General features: G+C 38.6%; 1 protein-coding gene across 1 annotated transcript in view; it reads left to right on the top strand.

The window, feature by feature from the left end:
• Positions 1 to 3408, top strand: part of CAV1 (caveolin 1) — a 42055-nt gene extending 38647 nt beyond the window's left edge. The window contains exon 3 of the mRNA XM_063099953.1: positions 1163 to 3408. Within this exon, the coding sequence (XP_062956023.1) occupies positions 1163 to 1504 (342 nt within the window). The 3' untranslated portion in view covers positions 1505 to 3408. The remainder of the gene's footprint in view (positions 1 to 1162) is intronic.
• The last annotated feature ends 19148 nt before the right edge of the window (positions 3409 to 22556 follow it).

Genomic DNA, 22556 nt, shown 5'->3' with positions numbered 1-22556 from the left:
AGCTCTCTTTGGTTAACTTTTTTTTAACTACCTTCTCTTTCTGATTTTCTTCTTGCTCCTGATGTTGCCTCTGTTTTCGCTAGCAGGCAAACCAGAAGCTCAAAGCTCAAAGCTCAAAGCTTGAAGTAATCAAGTCCTGTGGCTTCTTCCGTTAATGTCCCTGGAATCCTTTCTTGTCTTGTCTCTTCTTTGACCACTTTTCTTTTCATGACCACTTTTCCAGTATTGGCCCTACCATCTCAAATTTGGGTTACAGCAACAATCTTCTTGCCTTGAGTCTCTTTCCCCTGTCCTCCAGCATACAGTTGTCAAATTCATCTTGATAAACTACTGCATTGATTGGGTTGCACACCTTCCCACTGCCCCCCAACCCCCCCACCCCAGCTCCAGCACCTTCAACAGGACCCCACTGTATGTAAACTGGTATCTAGTCTGGTCTCAACCTCTCCTTCCAGGCTTAGCCATACAGATCTACTCTGCCTGTGACACCCACTCTACTCACCCTTGCTTTTCCTGGAGCTTTGCTCACAGCCTTTCCAAGGTCCCTTCTTCCTTCCTCTTTAAATCATGCCCTATTTCCCAAGCCCTGCTCAAATCTGACCACCCCATGAAGGCTTTTTTGATGTCTCACAGCTCACAATGATCTAGTTTCCTGAAGTAATTCTGCTAATTCAGCATCTGAAGTCATTAATCAATTATGAACTAATTACTCTTTAACATTGTGTGGGTGGTTGTCTTTGACTGCAGTTAAATTATGTCATGCTCTATACATTTTACTATGTGCCTTGTATCTTTATCCATGTTGTTGGGTTTTACTTTAAGGCAAGAAATTCAGTCAAATCCATTTGGTTTTGCCTGGAGCAGCAGTTCTCAACCTTTGGCATGGTAAAGAAACACCTGGAGAACATGTTAAAAGTTCTCCTGGGCACCACTCTAGAGATAGAATAGGGTCAGAGCAGAGCCCAAATATCTGTGTTTCCAGCGAGTTCCAAGTGATCCTGATGCTGTTGGTTACCTTCAAGCACTTCGCACAGAACTGGCACATAAAAGCTAAAATACGCTTATGGGTACTGAGTAGTGGGTTCTTTTTTTTCTTTCTTTTTTTTTTTTTTTTCCATTTTCTTATATTCTGTGCTCACATTCTGTCACTTCTTCCTTTTAGATTGACTTTGAAGATGTGATTGCAGAACCAGAAGGGACACACAGTTTCGATGGCATCTGGAAGGCCAGCTTCACCACCTTCACCGTGACAAAATACTGGTTTTACCGCTTGCTGTCTGGCCTCTTTGGCATTCCGATGGCACTCATCTGGGGCATTTACTTCGCCATTCTCTCTTTTCTCCACATCTGGGCAGTTGTACCGTGCATTAAGAGTTTCCTGATTGAGATTCAGTGCATCAGCCGTGTCTATTCCATCTACGTCCACACCTTCTGTGACCCATTCTTTGAAGCTGTTGGCAAAATATTCAGCAATATGCGCATCAGCATGCAAAAAGAAATATAAATGACATTTCAAGGATAAAAGTACACCTGATTCTGTTACCTTTTAATTGCCTTGGTGCCAACTTCAAGTTTCAAGTTGCTAGAAGAGCAACAATTTATGAATGAATGATCTTGGTTCAGAACAAAGAAATCACTTTCTCAGTTTTCATAACTATTATTTGTCTCTTCTGAGCTATTTCATTTCTCTTTTTTTGGCAGTCTGAAATTTTTAAACCCATTTAAACTTTTTTTTCTTATTTGTTTATTTGCATGTGGATCAATCATCGTTTTATTGGCTAAGATATGAACATACTGTTGAAAGATAATTTGAAAGAAATATGAAGAACAGAGAGGAAATAAAAGAACCAACCACCTCAACTGCCTACTCTAGAATGTTGGTTATTTTATAGTAAGGAAAGAATTCCAGGCCCTGGCCGATGTGTGTACAGGTATGTGGGCAGATTTTAAGCAAACTCTATTCCCACTTTCTGAGAAGTTAGTGAATTACTGCCATTCACTTTAATGGTCCAATGGGACTAGTGATCTTTAACAGGTTAGAAAACAAACTCTTCCTCATTGATACGATCCAACTAATGCCTTACTCTTCTTGAAATTTTAACCTATGATACCATCTGTGCCTGAATATTCATTATATAGATAACAAGATTTAACTGCCTTCCTATTTTTCACATTTTCTTTTTCAAATAAGGTTTAACTCATCAACTTTCATTAGGTCAGCAGCCTCCCTGAAGACCAAAATTAGAAAATCCATGACCTAGTTCTCCAGTCTTGTTTGTGACTCTGAGTTACAGGGTCTAGTGAAGCTCAGGTCTGCGCTTGATCATGTAGCATGTGTATTCATATCGGGTATGGTTGACATTAGCCCGCTGAAACAAATTAAAGTGGACAAACGGGGCTGAGCCCTCTCTGGGCTGGCAGGCATGAAGCCAGCTTTCCCTGCCTCTCATCAGCTGAATGAGGTCAGCGTGTCTATTCAGCTTCGTTTATTTTCAAGAATAATTGTGCTTTCCTGATTCCAAACTAATCCATCACCCGGGTGGTTGAGTGGCTCAACATTGTATTCCCTTCTCAGCTGATCAGTGGGCCTCCGGGGAGGGACTGTCAAAATGGAGGCCATTGTGTGAGACTGTCAGCGCCATTGCAAATATGACCCCTTCTAAGCAAGGCACTTACAACTGTCTGTTATGCTGTGACACACGGCCCCTCCCCCTGCCAGGAGCTTTGGACCTTTTCAAGCATCACTTTGCTCAGAGATAAGATGGGGGAGGAGGCAATAGTAAAATTTTGCGGTAATTTTGCTGGAAAAAGTTCAAATTCTTCTGAACTTAAACTGAGGAATTTCACCTGTAAACCTGAGTCATACAGAAAGCTGCCTGGTACATCCGAAAGCTTTTTATTCCTCCTGATGATTTTGTGATTCTGCCCTTGGGGACTTTTTTTAATCTTCAGCTATGCTTTCATTTTTATTTTCATACACTTATTGGAACTCTGCTTAAATTTTTTTTTTTTTTTTGCCTCTTCCAGTTTTCCTAACACTTTAATTACCAACCTGTTACCTACTTTGATTTTTTGCATTTAAAACAGACACTGGCATGGACATAGTTTTACTTTTAAACTGTGTACATAACTGAAAATGTACTATACTGCATACTTTTTAAGTGTAAAGATATTCTTATCTTTCTATGAGGAAAATCACTTGGGAAATGGCTTTGTGATTCAGTCTGTAAACTGTGTATCCCAAGACATGTCTGTTCTACATAGATGCTTAGTCCCTCATGCAAATCAATTGCTGGTCCAAAAGACTGCTGAAATTTTATATGCTTACTGATATATTTTACACTTTTTTTATCCTGCATGCTCTGTAAAGGTTACAAGTCTGCACAATAAAAATGTTTAACAGTTAAACAGTCAGCTTTGTTATTTGTCCCCCAAACAGGTGTTTATGTGTGTGCCTGTGTGTGTGCCTTTGTGTGTGTGCCTGTGTGTTTCTATGTAGTGAGCATGCACATAGTATGTGTGTACATGTTTGTAGTGTGTGAGAGTAATGTTCTTCCACTTTTTAATTATTACAAAGTCATGTAGGTGGAATCTTTCTGTTAAGACCATTGCCATTCATGGGTTACTTCAGATAAAAGTTATAATTAACAACAACAAAGATTTTTTTAACAGTTTGCCCAGTGTTTTATTATATGTCATCTAATATGTGCCCCCCAACAACCATGATGCCCCAGTTTGTTGCTTTGGTTTTTTTAATTTTTGTGTGTGGCTGGCCGGGAAGGGGACCTGAACCCATGACCTTGGTGTTATAAGGCTGCGTTCTGACCACCTGAGCTAACCAGCCAGCCTCAACATTTCCATCGGAAGGCAGTCAAGTGGAAGGAATTGTCTCCTACTTGGGGAAGGGTCAGCTTTTTGTTCTATTTAGACCTTCAACTGATTGGGTGAGGCCCACCCACATTAGAGCAATCTGCTTTACTGAGTCTACCAACTTAAAGGTTATTCTCATACAAAAACACTCTCAAAGAAACACAGAATCATGTTTGACCAAATATCTGGACACCCCATGGCCCAGCCAAGTGACACACAAAATTAACCAGCCCAGCTTCAAATTTTACAAAGAGATCTTCTAATCTCTCTAACCCTGAACTTCCTTTCATGCAGGTACTGAGCTCCTCTTTTTGCTGAGCATCCAAGAAAGCACTGAGGCTGCCTAGTTAGTAACTCAGTCTGGAATTTGTATTTACCCAACAAATCCATTTCTAGTATCCGTGGAGATGTGCCTCTAATCATAGCGCACTTGAGATGCTGGCTGAAGTTACACTTCAAGCTCAAGCAGAACGAGTGAAGTGACTTTAAACAGGATTATCTTCCTTTTGGTTTTATTATTCGAGTCTCTAAATGAATACATATTAACAATATCAAGACTTTACTTATTTATATTTTGGTTTAGCCATACATATGAAATAGTTCCATCTCCAGGCACACAAATTACTCCATGGCTTTGGACAACTTTTACTCCATATTGGGAATAAACAGCTTAATACATTACATATTTAGTGAATGCTAGTTAGTTACATATCAGCTCAGTGGAGTGGGGCTCTTTCTGAAGAGCTGATGCTTACCTTCCCTGATACAAGGCTGATACCCAAATGTTCTGGTTTTAAAATTATAATTCACATCTATAAAATGGGGGAAGGAAGAGAAATACAGACACCCTTTACATAACACAAAAGGGCAAAACCAGAAAAGAAAAGACCATGGCTATGAATATATAAAAATGTTAAACCTCTATATATTAAAAACAGTAGAAAAAATACAAAACAAGTAAGGAGTGCTAAAATAAAGCATTTTTATATATATTTACATAAATATATATAATATATAAACATATAGAGCAAATACATATGATTCAAACTCATATTTGTTATATGTATATTCATGTGTATGTGTATGTATATATATGGTTACAAATCTTTCTATGAACTTTTTGAAGTACACTCGTACACTTGTGTGTGTGTGTATATATATATATTACTCATAGCATTAATATACTTGAAATACAAAAAGCTTTGATAAATTAATAAAATGATGAACATGCCAATAGAAAAATAGGCAAAGGTATGAAAAGATAACTTACAAAAAGAAGTACACAACAATCATATGATAAAACTTATGCTCATTGGTCCTGAGATAATAACAATCAAAGCAATAAGATGGCACTTTTACCTAAGCTTGCAGAGATCAAAAATAAAAGTAATGTCCATGTTGGTGGGATGCAGGAAAGCAGACACACTCACCCATCGCTTCTTGAGGGCAATTGGCTCAAGCTTTTTGGAGGACTATTACATGTACATGTATGATTGATCTCATAACATTTGCTATAACAGAGGCATTTAAAAATAACAGAGGCATACCAAGGTTGATCGTCATGGATGTTTATTATTTGATTGTCAATAATATAATAAATTGAAAACAACATAAACATTCAAAAACAGAAAATTGGTTAAATTATGGTATATACATTTAATGAAGTATTAACTTTTCAATATTTTATGCCATAGAATATTTAATAACAAGGAAATATGTTCATGATATAATGTTAACTTAAAAAGTAAAATTAAAAATTGCATGTAGGATATGCTGCTACGTTTTGCTTTAAAAAACGGGGGGATTCAAATAATTGCATCATTTCTGAGTTCCTATCAGACACTTTACAGGCATTATTATCTTTACACACGATTTCAAAATAGGTATTGATGTTCCCATTTTACAATAAGGTTGAGAGAGTTTTAGGGAGTCAGCAATTCACATAAAAAGTATTGGAACGATTGTTTAATCCAGGTGTGTCTGACACCAAAGTTCTGCTCCTTCCACTTCCCTGTGCACCTGCTCCTTGCGGTCTTTTCTCCTTTTCATAAAGGTTCCTGTTCCCACTGGCTTGCAGAATCATTTCAGCCACCCTGACATATATAATAAGCAAGTACAGTAATGTGAGCAGAGTTGGAGTAAACTTCAGCAACAGTTAAGTAATAGAAGTTAAAATTTATGACCATCTCTTCATGCTAAGTCTATGTACTTTAAATGTTATTAGTTTACTTAATCCTTCCAATAACCCTACATGGTATGTATTATCGTTATTGCCTTAGTTCATTTTCTGTAACTTATAACAGAATACCTGAAACTGAGTAATTTACAAAGTAATAAAATTTCTTTCCTACAGTTTTGGAGGCTAGGAAGTCCAAGGTCAAGGAGACACATCTGGAGAGGGTTGTCCTGCTGGTGGGGATTCTGCAGAGTCCCAAGGCACAGTGGCTGAGAGTGCTAATGTGTTCACTTGCTCTCTTTAAAAAGCCACCAGTCCACAACCATGATAAACCATTAATTCATTAACCTGTTAATCCATGAATGGATTAATTCATTCATAAGGGCAGAGCCTCTTAAAGGCCCCACCTTTCAAATACCATAATTGGATCTACTGCCCTTTTAATGTTGTTACATTGGGCGTTAAGTTTTAACATGAACTTTGGAGGAGGCAAACATTTAAACCATAGCAATTATTATCCCAATTTTACAGATTAGGAAATTGAGGCACAGAGGGGTCAAGTAACTTACCCAGAGTCACACAGCCAGTAATTGACAAAATTGGACCCATGGATTCTCACTCAAGAGTCTAATTATAAAAAATGAGGTTGAGCATCTCTTCATATGTTTATTGGTCACATGTGTTTCTTCTGTGAAATGACTTCCCATGCCATTTAGCAAGTTTCTCTTTGGAAGGTTTGTCTTTTATCATTGATTGATAGGAGTTCTTTTAGATTCTTAATTCTTACTACTTGATTTTTACATGTGTTGCAAATATCTTTTCTCAATTCATACCCTTATTTTCACTTTCACTAAAATGCCTATTAATGAACACAAGTATTTTACTTTAATGTAGTCAAGTTTATCAATTTTTTTTCATTTTTATTAATTTTGTATCATGTTTAAGAAGTCCTTTACTATGCCAAAATCAGTTACTATTTTAACTAATAGTACTTTGGGCTAAGGGCTTAAATATCTTAATTTTTTATAGCATAAAAACATTTTGCAATATACTCAATTGCATTAAAGTTTTGCTTCTAATATTTAAGTTTATAATCCACATGGAGCTGATTTTTGTATGTGGTAAGACGTAGGAATCCAATTTTATTTTTTCTAAAAAAAACAATCATTTTTGCCAGCTTCATTAATTGAAAAGTTGCTCCTCTCCCCTCTGAACTATAATGCCACCTTTTTTATTTATTGAAACTCCACAAATACCTGGATTGAATTCTGAGCTATCTATTCCAGCCCATTGGTCAATTTATTTATCCTGCGCTCATATAACATTTTAAACTAAGTCCCCAAATCTTGTAGGTCAAGTTTTATTTCTTGTTTTCTTACTCCTAACTTCCTAAGTGCCTTGGTTATTCGTAGCCATTTAATTTTCCATGTAAAAATTAGAATGATCTCATCAATTTCTAAGAAAAACTCACTTAGAATATCATTAGGACTGAAATGAATCTGTAGACCAAGGTGGAAAATTGACATTTTTATGATACTAAGCCTTCCTAGCCATAAACATGGAATATCCCCTTATTTACTTGTCTTCGCAAGTATCTTTCAGTGAAGTTTCATAACTTTCTATGTACAGTTCTTTCATATTTTATGATGTATTTATCCTAAGTATACATAATTCTTATTATTATATCTAGTGACTGTTATTTTAATATATATTTGCTAATTGTTGATTGATTGCAATTAGAAATGCAATTGAACTTTTTAAAATTGAGGCATAATTAATACTAAGTAAAATACATATACCATAACTATAGTACGATGACTTTAGACAAATGTGTGTTTTCTAATTGCCAAATATATGGAATTTCTTAAATTAGTTTTTGGTTTAATGTCTAACTTTATTTTGGGAATAAACATGATCTGTATAAACTTACCCTTTGTACTAACACTTGTTTTATGGTCAAGCTGATAATCAACATTTAGAAATATTTTATGCATGCTTAAGAAGACCGTGCAACCTCTAATTTTTAGATGCAGAATTCAATATATGTCCATTATACAAGGGTACTTCAAAAAGCTCCTGGAGAAATGGAATTTAAAAATATTATGAATCTGTGCATGAACTTTTTGAAGACCTGTATATATCAGCCTTATATTTTGTTGCTCGGATTTTCTATATTTTTGCTGACTTTTTTGTCTAGCTGATCCCTTAAGTGAGAAGAATAGTTCTACTATTCGTTCTATAATTTTTTGCTTTATATATATTTAAGCTACTCTATTCAGGGCATACTTGTTTAGAAGTATCATACCTTACTAAGGAATTGCATCTTTTGTGTGGTGAATTATTCTATATTTAATAAATTGTTTTGTCTAAAGTTTATTTTGTAGATATTCATGTAGTTATCTCAGCTTCCTTAGAATCAGTGTTTGCCTGATGTATTTATTTTTGAGTTTTTACTCATAGGGCTGCCATGCATAGTAATACTGGCAGTACACTATGCAACTCTAGGGAGTTAGATTTAGAGAGACTGCCACGTGAATGGCGTCTACTAGGTTATGTACACATAAGGTTTCCATGTTCTTATCCTTTATGTGAATCTTTTATAACCAGCACAGAGCTGGAGCTTGATTTTTATCCAGTCTGACAGTCTGTTCTTTAAATGGAAAGTTTAGACCAATTATATTCATTGTGATTGTTGATATATTTTTTTTCTGTTATCTTACTTTTTATTGCAAGTGTTCTACTTTTTCCTGTTTCATTTTAATATTTTCTGATTTAAAGCAATTTATATAAATATATACATATGTATAACGTCTATCTATAGATCTACCTATTTTTATATATATAAATCTTACCTCTAACTAGACAAGAATTTTAGCACACGTTTTGACGTTTGGCCTTTCCTCAACCAGCAATGCCAATATGTTGACACTGTGTAGAGTTTTAATTCTGAGATATTTTGGAGATAGTCTTTTGTTTTTGGTTTTTTCCCTGATATTAGGTTCTTTTCCATTCAAAAAACAATAAACTTTGCCAAGGTTTCCTGGATTCATTGATGTATTTTCTTTTCTCTTCTTTTTCTTTTCTCTTTTCTTTTATTTTTCCTTCTTTTTTTTTTTTCTTGGTTTTGTTTCATTTTGTTGAGTACTTACTTTTAAAGTATTTTCAATGTGATTCTTTTTCATATTAAAACCTTGTATGCCTAAGAATATTTTTATTGCAGTCACACATTTGAATGACAAATTAGTTAAATATAAAATTTTATCTTCAATTGCCTCTGGCACTCAGTATCACTACTGAAAAGTCTGATGTCATTTGTGTCTCTATCTGTGATATTCTTAAGTCTCAGTATAATGTATCTGTGTGTGAATTTTAAAAAATATATGTTCCCTATTTGGCCCTCTGTATGCCATTTCAATTTGGGGCTGTTCTTTCTTTAGAAAATTTTCTCCATATTTCTTCAAATATTTTCTCCTCTCCATTTCTATATTTTCTCCTTCAGCAATTCCAAGTATCTAAAAAATGGTACTTCTGTTAACTCTAGCTCTGAACTTTTACATTTTCTACCACTTTCTAGAAGCATTCTTTAATCTAGTCTTTTAACTAATTCATTCTTTACCTGTATCTATGTCACTATTTCTAGTCAACTCTTACATTTTTTATCCTAATATTTTACACGATTTTTTGAGGGATTTTTTGTTTGTTTGTTCCATATGCTAATCCGTTTTTTCTCAAGTAGGATGTTTATTTTAGAAAATACAAATTCTTGCTCCTTCTATTTTAATATATCTGCTTCCAGGGGTATTTGTAATACAATTTGTGGTTCTCTTTTTGAGGTTGTTTACTCCTCACATGTCCCCTACCCAACCATGATGTTGAAATACCCAAGGCTCTATCCTAAGCCTTCATCTTATCTCTGCACATGTTCTCTTTAGACTACCTCATCTGCCTTGGATGTCTCATAGATATCTCTGTCATACTCTATTCAAAACTGCTTCATTGATGCTTACTCCACCCTGACAAATATTCTACATGATTTATAAATTGTTCAATCATCTATGCAGTTCCTCAAGCTCAAAACATAGGAGTCCCCCTAGAACTTTCTCTTTTCTTCAACACCTATAGCCAATCATTTACCATCTTCTGTCAGTTCCAGCTCAATGACGTATCTTGCTTTTGCACTCTTGCCTCATTTCCACTGCCACTACCTCAGTGTAAGCAACCACCATTTACATCCTGGTCTATCTTAGCTAGTCTTTCTGTTTCTACTCTTGCCTCCCCCGTCAACTTTTTTGGCCATTTTGCTATATGGCAACACAAATTGTCATGCAGGTATGTACACACACACACACACACACACACACAGAGAGAGAGAGAGAGAGAGAGAGAGCTTTGAACTCTCTAACGACTTCTCATTGCATTCAGTATAAAATCAAATCTCTTTACCAAGGCCGACAAAGTCATACATGATTCAGCTCCTGCCCATCTCTCCAGCCTCATCTCATACCACCCCCTTACTCATAATCTGTGCTCCAGACACACTGATCTGCTTTCAGTCCCAAGAACATGCTATGCCCTACCTGGTCACAGAACTCTGCACACCTGTTCCCACTGAAATGCTCTTACTCCTTCCTCTTTATTTTGCTATCTCATTCTCATCCTTTAGGTCTCAGCCTCAATGTCACCCCTCAGAGAGGTCTTCCATGTCTTCCCTAAGTGCAGCAAGTCCTCCCTTCTTAATCTCTGCCTTAGCCTCTTGCCTATTTCCTGCACAGTGCATATCATATTGAGTAATTATTTTGTTTACAATTTTTAGGCTTTCTCCCCCTTTAGGATTTAAACTCCATGAGGCAGAGATTTCACATAATAGACACCCAATTAATATTTGTTGGATGAATAGTCAGACCATCCAGGAGACTATAAAGTCAGGAGGTGCCAAATTTCTTTTTTTTTTTTTTTTTTTTTGTCTTTTTCGTGACCGGCACTCAGCCAGTGAGTGCACCAGCTATTCCTATATAGGATCTGAACCCGCGGCGGGAGCGTTGCTGCGCTCCCAGCGCCGCACTCTCCCAAGTGCGCCACGGGCTCGGCCCAGGAGGTGCCCAATTTCTGCTTTACCACTAATAGTGTCATCTAGAAAGTCATCTAACCCACGCTGAAATAAATTACAGTATTATGAACAACATGTTTGCCATTTGTTTCTCTCCTTCCAGTTTATTTCTCCATGATTTTGTTCTCCATCAAAACTTCTTTTATTGTAATGTCAAAACATGAGCTTCCCTAATGAAAATTTTAGCAACGACTACCATGGATGTTTGATATACGTATTTTTCTTACTTGAATAATCACAAACACATGTTGATACAGCTATTAAGGAAGAAGATGTTTTTCCAGCAGCTGTTGACTTCATCAATTTCACCATGTGATGAGTCACTCAAACTTCCACAGAGCTAGAAAGTTACAACTAAGGAAGTAGCAATTTTTTTTTTATTGTGCTGAGAGAGGAGTGGGAAGAGTTAGACATGGAGAAAATGAATAAAGTCAACTGGAATGAAGGATTTGATGCTACAGAAAGTTGAATAATTTACGTGTCAAACAGAAAACTGTACACTTACCTAGTACTTTAATAGAACTGGAAAACATGTGAAAACTGGCATAAAGGGTGGGGAATTTACAACAGGAAGAAGAGAGTCATGAAAAAGAAAAGAGGTAACAGCTGCCTCTCTGAGCCACTCTATGAATGGCCAACAAAGAAATCTACTCCTTTTCTTCAGTTGCATTAATATGATGCCAACTGTTAATGAGATAATAACTATCCCAGGGATTAGTCAACATCCTTCGTGAGAGGATATTTCTTAAATTCCCCATCACATTGCACAACCTCTTGGAAAAGGTGAGATTTAGTTACCTGCCAACTCTAAAATGGAAAGGTCTGTTGACTGTATATCACAAGTAAGCACTCTGTGAAGGGCACAGCACAATATGCACTTTGATGGATATAATCTGGCTTGATGGTGACTTTGTTCTTTGCCTCATTGTCTTTCATATTGACCTCAAAATAATAATAGGTTTGAATTTATTAAGCACATATCATCCTTCAGGCAATGTACTAAGAATTCTACAAATGTTACTAACAACAGTCCTATGTCCTATATGTTATATCTAGTCAAGTGGATACTGTTGCTCTGTTTTACAGATCAGGAAATATAAGCTCAGAGAGGTTAAGTAACTTACTCAAGGTTACCTAATGAGTTTAGCACCCATGAATATTAGCTTCAAAGCTCTTCTTTCTGGAGAAACTCATTATATGCCTGGGAGAGAGAGCAAAAGTATGGTGCATTTGACACTATTACAATAGCATTGTGTATCATCAATGGGGAAAAAAGAAGAGTAAATGGTTAAAAGCCATGCAAGTCATGTATTCCCTAATCTAAGGTTCTGTTAACATTGCTGCTCACTTTTTTCTTTCAGCAGGTATTTATAGGGCAACTATTTAGTGTGGTAGGGAATAGAAAGACAAGTAAGGCCGAGATGAGCAAGACAAAAGGCTTTGTCATCATGGGAGCTCAGTGAAGCTTCTATGAAGGCAACTCCAAGATGATATTAATATTTTGCTATTTTTTTCTGAGAAAAGAACTTTTTGTAAAATAAAAATTACTGACAATAATTTTTATAGTTTAATACAATGGCCTTAAAACTGTGCCCTATACAATCCAAAAGTTTTGACTAGTTCCTCTAAGATGAAGGAGGTGGACTAGGGGTAGGAATCAGAAGAATGGTGTCTATCATTTTCTCTCCATCAAACAAGTTCTGGTTTAATTTTTTCATATTAATTTTTATCATAACATTTTGGTGGACCAGTTTCATCGTTAAGAAAATTTGAAAACTATGGATTGACTTAGTGAAATAAATACATACTTTATACCAACTTAGTTCTTAAATGAAATGTTGATGTTTGCTTTTGTGATAATCACTCAAATATATTCTAATAATATTTTTTGAAGATTCAGGCTTACCAGAGCAAATGACCAAACGAAAAATATCTCTCAAACCCATGAGTAAATACCGATTAAAATATATGATAGCCTTGCAAATTCTCACACTCTTATTCTAACAGAAATGAGTAATGACTTGAGTGGGATGAGAAGGGAAAAAGTGGTAGTGTCATTTACATTCCTGAGGAGGAAAGAAATTTAACGGTGAGGTTACTGGCATTACGACTAATACCTAGGACAATGTCAAATATTGCTCAGGCAAATTGCAAATAAAATACCAGCCTTCATTATTTACTGCAAAAAGTTCATGGAAAGATTCCTATTGTCTTTCAATTCTATTTTTCCATGAACTTTTTTTTCAAGCCTACATTTGACTAGAACAATTTCTCTATATCTTCTTATTTCACTTTCAAACTTCAACCTTAAACAATAATGAAAGCAAATAATTAGCCATCGTGTAGCAGGAAAAACTTCGAACTTAGAAGCAGGAACCTGTAATGAAATCCTCAACCAACTTAAGAACCAGATGTGTGACCTTGGATAAGTCACATAACTTGACTACATTCTCCAAACCAGCAACCACAATGCCTCCTATTTCATTAGATTGTCATGTGAATGGAAATGTGAAAATGCCTAAAACAGAGCCAGACCTCATGGGAATTAGAAAGTTTCAGGCAGCACCTCACTCCATCACCCTATCTCATTCTTTCCAGCACCCCAGAGTCACTTACCTACTTTTCTTAACACATCCAATCTTTTCCCCTGCCTCTCTTCATAGACCAGGTTTCTTCTGGGCTCATCGATATGGACTAAGTCAAAAATTCCCCAAATCTACCTGACCTTTTACTTCAAGAACCCATCATTATCTGGCTTTCATTTCTGTGTTTCTATATTCATGGACCCAAGGGGGACACCTGATTGGCTCAGACTAGATTATAGATTGACTCTTCCTATAATTGTTGTCCATCCCAGTCTGATCAGTGGCAGTTATGGGAGCACAGTCACCTGATATGAAGAGTTGCCCATTCACGGGGTTGTGGAAGGAAGGGGAAGCCAATTAGAAACAGGGATGAGACAGACCTAATTAGAAACTGGCAAGCATGTCTGTTGACAACCTAAATATCTATAAAACCCTAATCTTCCAAACTCTCCCACATGTGTCCTCCTGTGTCCCCATGAAATAGGAAGGGAGGTATACTCATAAGCCCATTTTACAGATGGGAAGAATAAAGCACCGAGGACAAATGACTTACCCACAGTCACTTAATGAATCACTGGTAATGAGAAATAAATCCAGATTGAGAGCTTAGGCTGCCTGGTATCTCTCTAACAATTAAGATTGCAAAAATTTCAAAAAGGATATAGCAAGTGCAATAAATGCTGTATATGTGTCAATTGTAGAGGCAAAGGCAGGCACAGAGAGAAGAGACTATCTAAGTTCACTAGAGTAAGGGAATAAACCAGCTTAAAATAGACTTCTATCTCAACAGAGTCATACTTTCACTCCTGGACAACTTCCTGCCTGTACAGTAACATTAATGCCAGTGAAGAAAAGAACCTGAGGGTTAAATTCTTGGCCCCAGCTCCAGATGGAAAAGGAGAACTCCAGCACCCCCCATAATTCAGTCAATAAATAGATGCTTCTTTCATACGAGTCTCAGAAAACACAGTTAATATTCAGCCACTACCCACAAATGAGTTATCTTACTGTAAAGGACATAACTATTTCATTATCTGTGCAAGTTAAATGAAACATGATGAAGAGAGAAGAGGCACAAAACAGCTGCTACCAGAAGTTTCAATAAAAGATCACTGCTGGGCACACTTAGAACTGTGGGACCATTATGAGACATAAATGTCTCCTGGCTGATGGTGGGGGGTGGGTAAGGGACGGAAGGGAGGTTCTCTCAGCTTTAAGCAGCAGAGTGCCGTGAGAAACATCATTGGCATGAGGTCTAATTGCCTGCCAAGCAAATTGGGGAGCTGTCACAGTTCCCACCCTATGGTCCAAGCTCATTTGTAAAACAGAGCAAAGGGGGGCCTAGTGTTTTGAGAATGTCAATGCAAAATTATAATAATTACTTATTACATAATACAGTTATTAAAGTATTTTCTGTGTTGTTCAAGAAGCAAGGCATATACATTGATAAAGAAGAGTGGGGCAATGGACATAATTGTGTTTTCTTCTTGTAACTTTCCCAGGCAGAGAAAGTTTCTTGGGTCCCCAAGGCCTTGAGGCATTTTATTTTTATCTCCATTGGACTGTAAACTACTTGGGGCAGAGACCCAATTTTTAGGCATCATTGTATCCATAGAATTCAGCATAGTGACTGGCACGATAAATATCTGCTAAACTAAACTGATATCCTATTATAGATTTTACCATGATCTATTCTAAGTTCTGCTATAGGCATACAATACTTGTAAGTTCTCAAAATGGAGAGAACAAGTCTGGTGCCTTTATATCTTTATAACTCTGGAACTGTGCTGTTCAATAGAATTTTCTGGGATAATGGAAATGTTCTACTTCCACTATAACAAATGGAAAGTTTGTAAAGGAAATTTCCTCCTTTAAGAAACTATACAGGCAATGTCCAATAGGAGCCACTAGGTACATGTGACTTGAACACTTGAAATGTGGATAGTGTAACTGTAGAAATAATGTTTTTATTTATCTAACTTTGATTAATTTAAATTTAAATCATCCTCTGTGGCTTCTGGCTACTATGTTGGGCAGAGCAGCACTAGAGCCTAGGATGCTGTTTGGCACATAGTAGTTGCTATTTGAATGTTTCTTAATGAGTGAATGACTGCACATGCCTAATCCCTTCCTAAACCTACATCCCACCAAACAGCTCTCAGCTGCAGAGTGCTCAGAGCATTTAGCATGTTCCCACTCACTTGGCCCAGCTAGGGTTAAATACATAATTGAAAAGAAAAGAGAATTCAGTCATTCACTGGATATGTGAAGAAAGTCTTTTATGGCTAATTTGAAAAATATACTTCAAAATAACCAACTCACTGAAGAACAAGTCATCTATAAACTATATTTTCACCCAAGTGTTACTGCTTAGGGCAGAATGGTCAGGTAGAAAAACAATGTGCCTGGGTTCTAGTTACACTCAACTGTCTACTGACTGATTGGCACTGGAGCTAAATTAACAAGAAAAGCACTGGACTTTTCTTAGCTACAAAATGGGAAAATCCTAGGTACCATGCCTCCTTTCCAAAATGTTGTCAAGAGCAAATGAGATCACTCGCATGAAAATACCTAGTGCTAAGCAAATGTAGATTATTATTAAAATGTTACTTTTGAATTAAATAATGGTTTAAATGACCATTATCATAGGAATGGTGTTTGTGTTATTGGCAAATAATTGAATATATATTTTCTTGCACAATAAAGACGTACATGTGCCCAAAAAAGGCAAATTATTTTATTTCACTTCAAGAAGATTTCCATTTATTTCTGTGCCACTTCATATCTCAGCAGGTCATATTCTGCTTGCTGGGTAGTTTCAGGTGACAATTCTACAGCTATTCCACTCTGCCATCTCTTTTTTATGTCATTGGATGTGGCTGCTGGCACATGATGGTTAGTTACACTGTAGGGACTGTCTTTGTAGCTAGTGTTGACATATTATTTTACTGGCCACTCCTCCAAGGGGAAAAGTTCACATTGTGTTTCTTAAGGCCCCTTGAAGAGTGATTACAGGGGATCCTCTCAGAAGTGGAAGGAATGGGAAAAGCAAGACCAGAAAGCAATCTGGGGTACATCCTCCAAGACTGGGAAGAAGACAGTAAAGGCATGTGGGCTCCACAGGCACTGGGAGTCTGTGCCCTGGTCCCTTGCAATACCCCAAGATGTGATAGGACCTCAGTAGGAAACAGCCATCTAGACTTCCTAAGGATGCTGGGCCCTGAGCACTAGGCTCCTACCCTTGGCAATGACCCCACTGCCCCAGAATTTTAGCCCCAGCAGAGCCTCAATCCTTAAGGAATCATACACTGAGGCACATCAGATGTGATCTTTGGAGACCAAATATAGGCATTCACATGGCACCAAGTAGGAGAGCATCATAACCTTTCCACCAGTCAGGCCAAATGGGGGCTTGGAGCATGTTAAATTTATTTAGAGAAAGGAAAGAAATGTAATATTACTCACATCCTGTGTTTTAAAGAAAAATCATACTGCTGCCTGCTTTATGACTGTGCTTCAAAGTAGGGCAGGCTTCCATTCCACATTTTTTGCAGAGACCATAGTGAGGTGGCTTTTTGACTCGGCCTTTGTCACAGCCCCCACCTCCATAGAACTGTGAGGGCTGAGCAGCAGACAAGTCCAGTTACACTCACTAGGCTGTATTCAAAGCCAATGTTTCTCTTGTTCAATTACTCATTAAATGTGCCACTTGTTCAATTACTCATTAAAAGTGGGCTTCAAAATGACTACATAACCAGACACAAAAGCACAATGAAGTCCCAAGCAACACCAGGCATGAAAGAGTCACTCAAGGCAGATGCATCAGTATTCTGGGGAAGAATTCAGGTAACCCTCTGGTCAGAAGTCAAGCAGCAGGATCCTCTGTGCAGCTATTGAATGAAGCCCTGCCCCAGGAATGCCCCCGTGAAGGGGCAGGCTGTTGAGCTCTCTCCAGATTCCTACTCCCTGCTGTTTATACGATGGCAAAAGTGCCTGTACAAAATTTCCAGCTAATCCACATATCTTGATCACCACTAATTTCACCAACGAATATTTATTTCCAAAATCTCTTATGCTAGCCAGCTGACTTCCCTGTGTTCATTAGAGATACAGCTATAATAGGACAGCTGGTTAGGGATTTTCAAATGCTAGCTGAGGATCCCTGGAGAGTGAATTTCTTAGCTATTTCAAAAGTTAACTATCCACCACTAAGGTTTTCTCTAAAATAGACACACACATTCCTCTGCTAGTGCTAAAGGATTATAAAATAATTTACAGAGAATATAACAGTACTACTTCTCCTTCAGAACAGTTCTCTCCCTAATGGCTGAGAGGTTTCAACTCTTGCTTCTTGCCGGATATAGTGCTTAACCTTGGAGTTCAGTGTTTCCTTTCATTGTCTTTCCTCTAAGTTTCCCATACAAATAAGCCTCTAGTGAACCCACAGAGCCAGCTACAGATAACCTCACATGTGTGAAATCACAATAAGCACACAGCTTACGCACACCCTGCCTCAGGATTTTCTCAGGCAGCTAAAACATGCAGGAGCCATCCTTCCAAGCAAGTACAAACCTGGAAGTGCTGCTGCAAATCTCCAGGGTCCTCCCATCTTCAGTTACCTATTTGACCCACAATGTTTCTTATCCCTGGCATGGGGACACCTGGAATTCACACATGGGACCCTGAACATCCTGGTGCCTGCAATATACTGTTTTTTTTTTCTTTCTTCTAGAAGCAGAGGATTGTAATAAAGTGTGTTTCTAACAACAAAGTCCGCTGCATATGCAATGATGAGCTAAGAGTAACAACAAATAGTTTTGTAAATCCCTTTCTTTGAATTTTCTTCCTTTAAGAATCTGGTTTTCTGGCCTGTTTTGAAATATGTGCCTCCGTTATATACTGTTTCTCAAACTGTGAATGCTGACCTATGGTTTTACTCTGATCTGGTTGCTATATCAAAAAAAAAAAAAAAAGTCGTAGACTGGGTGGCTTATAAACAGCAGAAATTTATTTCTCACATCTCTGGAGGCTGAGAAGTCCAAGATGAAGGCACCAGCAGATTCGGTGTCTGGTGATGGGCCTCTTCATAGAGTCCAGTCTTTTCACTGTGTCCTCACATGGCAGAAGTGGGGCAAGGGAAGAAGGAGACAAGGGAGCTTTCTCAGGCTGTTTTTGTAAGGACACCGATCCCATTCATGAAGGTTCTGCCCTCGACGTAATCACCTCCCGAAGTCCCATGCGTCCTTATACCATCACCTTGGGGGTTAGGATTTCAATACATGAATTGGCGGGGGCACAAATATTTAGACCATAGAACCTACTATACAATTGTGAAATTGACTTACTAGATAATGACTTTCATTTAGGAATGGAAATATAACTAAATGGAATAGAATAGAAATATCAGAGTAGGTCACAGATAGCAAGGCTAATAGGATGAGTTTAATAAGACTTGTTTCACTTTTATGAGAGTGTATCTAGTGAGTTGTGGTATAAACCATATTTCTTACTACAGATAATATCAAAAATATTTTAAACCACTGCCATAATTTATTTGTAGATAAATTTTCTTTGGATCACAAATAAAGTAAAAAAAAAGTTCCAATGGGAAATTGCCATGTGTCTATCAAGATTAGCTAGGGAAGAGCTTGCCAGTTAGCTCAATTGGTTAGAATGCAGTATTATAACACTAGCATCAAGGGTTCGGATCCACACACTGTCCAGCCACCAAAAAAAAAAAGATTAGCTAGCTAAGGAGGGAGGTTGAAAGTAAAGTCCATCATGATCACAAAACATCTGCCCAAGCTATTTTCTGGAAAAGTGGAGTCTTAAGTTGCATTCTCCCAGAAGCAGACCCTAGGCAAGGATTCACAAGTGAGTGCTATAGTTAATCTGAGAAAAGAGAACATTTGGGAAGTAGTAGTGACAGAGGGAAGGGAAGACAGCTGTAGGGTAGCTATTAAGTCAGCCATTAAGGCAGCTTATGTGCAGGGAAAACTCAGGGAAACAACACATGCTACAGAATTATCTCATCCAAGGGACAAGAGAACAAGTATTTATACCCAACTGCTGAGTTGGTTGAAGGCTGTGGCTTGGGCTGGGGTGGATGTGGCGGGTGTTAATTCCCTGTCTTGTCTGCTCCTGGGTAGAGGAAGCCAGAGAAGTTTCCACTGTTCTGGGGGTGGGGGGGAAATTCTTGGGCCCTGAGATGCAGATACTGAAAGGTTTGAGGGTTATGGGTGAAGCGCTCATGGCACCTGTTCAGATGGCCTGATCCAACAGAGACTCCCCTAAAAGGCCAGGGCATCCCCTACATATCTGTCCACTCACACTCGCCTTGGAGACAATTATTTCCTTGGCTGAAGACCCAGGTGTAACTAAGGATGAAAAGGAGCATGAGTTATATCAAGTATTATTTTGGTACTAACATTTGGCAGCAAATGAGTGGGTGAAACATTTTTGGTTGTCCTAAAATTTTCACCACTTTGTGATGAGAACAGTCTGCATAGGCCTAAGAGGAAAACCCTGATTTGGGCAGACTTTAAGCTACTCATGCTAGTTTCCCTGGCTCTGAATAATCAGCCACATACTCCAACTTCGCCTCCCAGATTTAGTAGTGAGCCTAAAATTCTGCACCATGAGCTCCTGTACGGTTTGTGAATTAGCCCACTCTACTGGCCTTGGCTTCCCCTGCCAGCTGGAGGGAACGAGGCGGCCAACTGTGGTCCCCTCAGCCTGAGACCCTCTTCAGCTCCAGTACTGGTGCCTAAGCTGTATCAGTCCAGCTCCCTGGGCTCCTACCACCATGAGAAGAACAGGAATTTGCTAAAGACCCATGGTCACTTGGATTCACAGACCTGCGATGGTCAAATCCGAAATATCTCCACATCCTATGGTGGGAAATGCCCCATCTGAGGGAGATATTACTTATAGGTGTGGAGCAATTCTAGAGGGCTAACAAGGGGGACTGGTGATTCCACACTTCTTTATTAATCATGCAATTGCAGATGCATATGGGAGTTCATGAATCACAGGATGCCAAATTGCCTAGCCAAAAAAACAGGATGGAATTACCAAGACAGCTTTAGATCTGTGGTGGAATAGACCTTAGAAACTCAACCACTATGTCTACTAGATTCAAGGAAAGAGAAAAGGGGTGTGTATGACTCTGCATTTCTCAACCCAATCAGTTGAAGAAACTGGAGACTTTTGTGCTACTTAGCTCCAGGGTTAGTTTCACTGAGTCTGGCAGAGCACAGAGATCCCTCTTCAACAGGTGACATGGTCTAGAATTCTACTTTACACATCATGTCCAGAGCATTTGTCTCAGACACTGAGAACTTACCCAGATCCCAGGCTGCAGCTTCTCCCAGTTGGTTGTATTGGCCAAGGAATCATGACTGAGTTTCTGCCTTGGAGTTTCTGAGATTACTCTGGACTCTCCCAGGATTAGAAACTGTTTGAGCCCAGATCATTAGGCTGCAAACTTTCCACCTTGCAACCCTACCTGATTCTTCGAAGTCATCCCAGGGGACTGAACCCTACTCTCCATATCTCTGCCACTGGCCTCTTCCAATTCAACAGACTCTTTTGAAGGCAGATACAACTGATTATCTGACTTCAAGACTCCTCATCACTTGAAGGCCAGCACCTGTGCTGGACCTACCAGGCCCTCGGCTTTAATATCAGCTGATATGGTTTGAATGTTTGTCCCCTCCAAACCTCATGGTAAAGTTTAATCTCCAATACGGTCTTTGAAAAGTGGGGCCTTTAAAAGGTGATTGGACCATAAGGGCCATGCCCCCATGAATGGATTAATTCAATTCATGGATTAGTGGGTCAATGGATTAATGGGTTATCATGGGAGGAGACTAGTGTCTCTATAAGGAGAGGAAGAAAACATGCTCTTGCTCTTACACTGTCTCCATATGATACCCTGTGCCACCTTGGGACTCGGTGGAGAGTTCCCACCCAGAAAAAGGCTCTAACCAGATGTGCCCCTGGATCTTGGACTTTTTCCAAAGCTGTAAGAAATAAATTTTATTTCTTTATAAATTACCCAGTTTCCAGTATTCTGTTATAAGCAATAGAAAAGGGACGAATGCACCAGCCAACCTGGGAAGTGGACTTTGGCCACTGTGGCATTGACTTGCTAGTTCGTGCATGAAACACTTTTACCTTTCCTCCTGGGCACGCAACTAGACTACATGCCCCAGCCTTTCTTGTAGTGCCCATGTGCCTCTGACCTGGCACTGGAATGTGAGCAGAAATAATGTGCTCTATTTCCAGGCCTGAGCCGTAAAATCCTCACACGTGATCCTCCGCTCTTCCTCTATGTGTTGTCTGGATATCTAGACCAAAGGCAACCATGAAAACCATGTGTTGAAGGGCAGAGCATCTCTTAGCATGGGTCCTCAAAAGACCACCTAGAGGAAAGAGCCATGCCCCACCCCAGCCCGCTCTGCAGCACTAATGGGCTTTCATATGAGTAAGAAATTTCCATTGTGCTAAGCTCTAAGATTTCAGCAATTGGCCTTACATTACCCAACAGTCACCCATGACAAAGGCTAGGCTTGCGGCCAAGTTAGTGACCCCAGCTGTCTGAAGCCTACTGCCCCCTCCCTCACAGTTGTGGAGGTCCCAGCTTTCCTTCCTGCCCAAGGAGGCACTTTTAGACATATAGGGTGAGCAGATAGATGGGTGAGAGGCACCGTCAGGATATGTTTCCCAGGGGAAAAACGTTGACTTTTCCATGTTTTGTAATCAGAATTTTCCATGGTCACACAGTGAGTCAGAGGCAAAGGCAGGATTTTGTCCT

Source organism: Cynocephalus volans, chromosome 6, assembly GCF_027409185.1.
Source record: "Cynocephalus volans isolate mCynVol1 chromosome 6, mCynVol1.pri, whole genome shotgun sequence".
NCBI classification, from domain to species: Eukaryota; Metazoa; Chordata; class Mammalia; order Dermoptera; family Cynocephalidae; genus Cynocephalus; species Cynocephalus volans.
Note: the sequence above shows the minus strand (reverse complement) of the source record. Positions and strands in the feature narration are given on the sequence as shown.